Below are 3818 nucleotides of genomic sequence, written 5' to 3' on the forward strand. Positions count from 1 at the left end.
CATATGTGTAATTCATGGCACAATTCAAACGGGATCGAAAGATATGTTTTCTCTCTCCATTGACTTCAATACATTATTTTTTCCGAAATAAGGTCCCATGGACCGGAAGTAGATGGGCGTGACTTCGCCACTCTAGTTAGTTTGAATTTTGCCCAGGTGAAGACAAAACGAACCTTCTGAAAAATGAAACAATGTAACAAACTGTGGTCTGGTGCACACCGAGAAGCGGACTATTCGGTGCGAATGCACCCCAAGTGTATGCATACAGTTAAAGACATATGTGCATTATTCTCCAAACTGCTCATTATAGTTTGGCCAGTGATCTTCTCTCTTAATAAGAAAGTTTATCTTGTCGCGATTCAGACATCTTTGAAATTAAATAATTTGTACCACCACTTTGTGTAACAGACAGGATTCATACTTGGCATCATATCACATCATTTGAATGACACATTACCTGAGGTGAGACTGGATCTCCACCTCCCTCCTCAGCTGGTGCTCAACCCCCGCCTTCTCAAGCTGCTTCTTGAAGAGCACCTTCAGGGCCAAGATGAACTTACTCTGTTGCTCTCTGGCGAGGTACACATTGCCAAATTTACCCTTTCCTAAGGGACGGCCAATGTCAAAGTTCCCCAGGCTCCATCGGTGGCTGCAAGTAGAAATGTGCTGAGTTACAGACAACACGCAAAAAGTTTATGCACAAAATAAGTAATACGAGTGTCATTTAATATACCTATCTGTTGAAGAGGCTTTTGCAGCATCAATCTTAGGAAGTTTGGCTGAGAAAAAAGACATAGAACACATTTTAGCATACAGAAAAACCGGATACAATATTGATTAGATTGTCCAATTTTATATTTGGCTTACTCTGTGGCTTCTCCAGCTTTGCCGGTTCCGATGGGGGCCTGTCTGGCTCTGGAATCGCCTTGGGCACGATTGCCTTTGGTTGGATTTGCTGAGACACACGTTTGGGCTGCATTGCCCGACTTCTACTCAGAGTAGTAGGGTTAACATTCTGATCAGCGGGGTTTGCAGATTTGACAACAACCGAGACATGAGATGCAGATTTCTGGTGGCTCATAGGACGCTGAATGCGCTGAGGTCCATTTGACAAGCCTAGAACTCGCTGATGTGGAGGTGGTGCAACTACAGCCGACTGAGACGGCTGTGACACGGGAATCCGCTTTGGACCATCCATGCTTGTCTGAAATCAGAGGAAATCACCAAACACTGAATAAACTGGCTTTTAAAAAGGATAGAAGAATGAAAACTCCATATTCTCTACATGGGTTTGCACACAAATGAGTTCTACATTTGACAACTACATACGTTAATTGTGTTATAGCTGTAGTATTGACTCTGATTTTCACAACAAATGTAAGTTGAATTCATCACACATTCACATGGAAATCCGTGAGTGTATTTTTTTTTATAGTCATGGTAAAATCGTACCTTCACTTTGTTGTGTTTCATGTCCTTTGTCATCTTGAGTCTGGAAGAAGAATCCATATTCTAAAAAAAAAGGTGAAAGGGAGGTTATTTTTTTACATTGTTCATCAAACAAGTCAGATAGTAAGTAGAGCTTCTAACAAAAAAAAAGCCTTTTATTTTCTTTGACTACATTCACTCACGTTAAAATTAGTATTGGTGTCATTTCTTCAAGGTAATGTATTATCTGTTACTTATTATTTGAATACATATAAATGTAAAACATGTTATTTTTTGTAAAAACTACACAATGCCGTTTACGGAGAAAAAAGAAGATGTAACGTTAGCATTCTCCGCTTGTTGGCTAATGTTACCTAACCGTGTGAACGTTGAGTTCTGAGCTACTGTTAGCTTTTCGGTAACCATAGCATTAACAACATACATCACTTTCGACACTTATCATAGATAACATTACTTACCCGATTATGTTATTGCACAATGCCCGAAATGACCGATAACTTATCCAGAATCCAAACTAAGAGTAAGCTAGCTCTCAAGCAGGGAGTTTTAACGTCAACCTCGCTAGCTAGCAGCTACGACGGCCAGTTGACGAGAGCTCAAGGTTTGTGTCTACATAAATATACCGCGAGATGGACAGTATACTAATCCTGTTAAAAGCCGGCTCGATGTTGTGAGGTGGTAAACGCAGATAAAAAGGAATCAAACTGGAACAAAATCTTACCGCCAATATAATTTCCAATGTGGCCGCTGGCAAACACTTCCCTCAAATGCTACTAGTTTGATTTCAAACGTCCCTCGGTTCACAACCTTTAAATACATCCCGGCGTCCGATTGGCCGAGAGAATGCTCTGTGCTCATTTTTCATTGGCTGGCGAGAAGGGTAGCGTGACGTCAGAGGGAAATCCTCCTGAACACTAGAGGGCAGCAGCAGCCGACAGGGACAAACTAGTCGCGCCCACAGGAGATGCGAGCGGAGGAGTCGAGGAGGGGAACCGAGGAGAGAGGTGCATCTGAAGCACCTCTCTCCTTTTATCATGTGAAGCAGAAGCACTGCTTCACATAATAAAATACACAACGGCTGTATCCTATGCTTTAGGAGCTGTAGGTGCGTGTTGTACAGTGTGTAGGCGCGTGTTGTATAGTGCGTAGACAGACAGGCCGACATACAGGTGTCAGTTGGTTTGGTGTCCTATGCTTTTAATACTTGCAAATAAAACTTTTGCCCGTAATTTAAAATCCCCATTTCAGAGACCAGGGGGGGAGGGGGTATATATCCAGTCTCTGATTGTGTTACGGAGTGCTCTCATACTTGTTTGATTCTGAAATTGTATATATTTATATAAATGTCCGCATCTGTACCCTGTTATTGTCTCATTATACCGCACTGTGAATGAATTAAAAGTAAATATATAAGTAATCATGAACACAGCTCTGTCCATCAGACAGACGGACGTCTCTTTAAAATGACTGCTCAGAGGAGAGGATTTCTCATTTCTCGAAACGCCTGCTGCTTCCCCTCCTCTTTCCTCGGTTCCCCAATCCGTGTATCTACCGTCCAATTGTTTTCCTTTATTAAACACGTAAAGGGAAGAGCGTCTGAGAGGCCTTTTTGCTTTCTGCTTTTTACCTTACTAAATGGTCAAATGGTCCTTGGAGCGAGGGGCGGGGCGAAACTCACGGAAGTGATTTCAAAACAAAAGCACTCGTTTGCTAAAATCACACTTTGAACCACATTATCCTGCTGAAGGAACGGTGATTATTATAAACAAGGGGAATTTAGCGATCACAACGAAAACGGCCAAGACACATATTGAGCCCAGAAAATGGATGTTATTAAGGGCTGTAAATATAATAAGCCTATGTCTAAAATGGACAACATTGTTAGGAGATTTAAACTATAGCCTACTACTGCGATTCTGCACTGCAATCAACTCAGCTGCCTCGCGAGTTTGTTTTTTCAAATCAGCTGCTCTTCATTATTCCTGCTATATTTGACGAGTGATACAAATATTTGTTACCATAAGTTCTTAAGGAAACTGACACTGTTGGACTCGGTTCTAGTTTGACTTCTACCAGAAATAAAATGAAGAACTTTTACTGTGTACTTTGTGAGTAATCCTCTGTCAAAGTCCCCTCCATAATGCATGTTTTCTGCTATCTTTGATTAATGATAAAAATATAATTTTACCATTAGTTCTTAATGAAATTGATACTGTTTGACTTTGTATTAGCCTACTACTTACAATACATTGAAGTACTTTTACTGTGTATTTTTTTAGATATACTCTGTCAAAGTCCCCTGCTGAGAACAAAATCAAGCCTCTTCTGCTAAGTTTGATGAGGGAATTCCTTTTTGTTGCCATTAGTTT

The 3818-nt window shown here is 40.9% G+C and overlaps 1 protein-coding gene across 1 annotated transcript in view; it reads right to left on the minus strand.

The window, feature by feature from the left end:
* LOC104961563 (aurora kinase A-like) overlaps nucleotides 1-2267 on the minus strand; it is a 12317-nt gene extending 10050 nt beyond the window's left edge. Inside the window, exons 1-5 of the mRNA XM_010789873.1 lie at nucleotides 2171-2267; nucleotides 1453-1512; nucleotides 868-1204; nucleotides 734-779; nucleotides 458-649 (exon numbers count right to left, since the gene is read on the minus strand). Coding sequence (XP_010788175.1) covers nucleotides 458-649; nucleotides 734-779; nucleotides 868-1204; nucleotides 1453-1509 — 632 coding nt within the window. The 5' untranslated portion in view covers nucleotides 1510-1512; nucleotides 2171-2267. The remainder of the gene's footprint in view (nucleotides 1-457; nucleotides 650-733; nucleotides 780-867; nucleotides 1205-1452; nucleotides 1513-2170) is intronic.
* Nucleotides 2268-3818: the final 1551 nt, after the last annotated feature.

The sequence above is a fragment of the Notothenia coriiceps genome, unplaced genomic scaffold, assembly GCF_000735185.1.
Source record: "Notothenia coriiceps isolate Sejong01 unplaced genomic scaffold, NC01 NC01_scaffold00033423, whole genome shotgun sequence".
In the NCBI taxonomy this organism is placed as follows: Eukaryota; Metazoa; Chordata; class Actinopteri; order Perciformes; family Nototheniidae; genus Notothenia; species Notothenia coriiceps.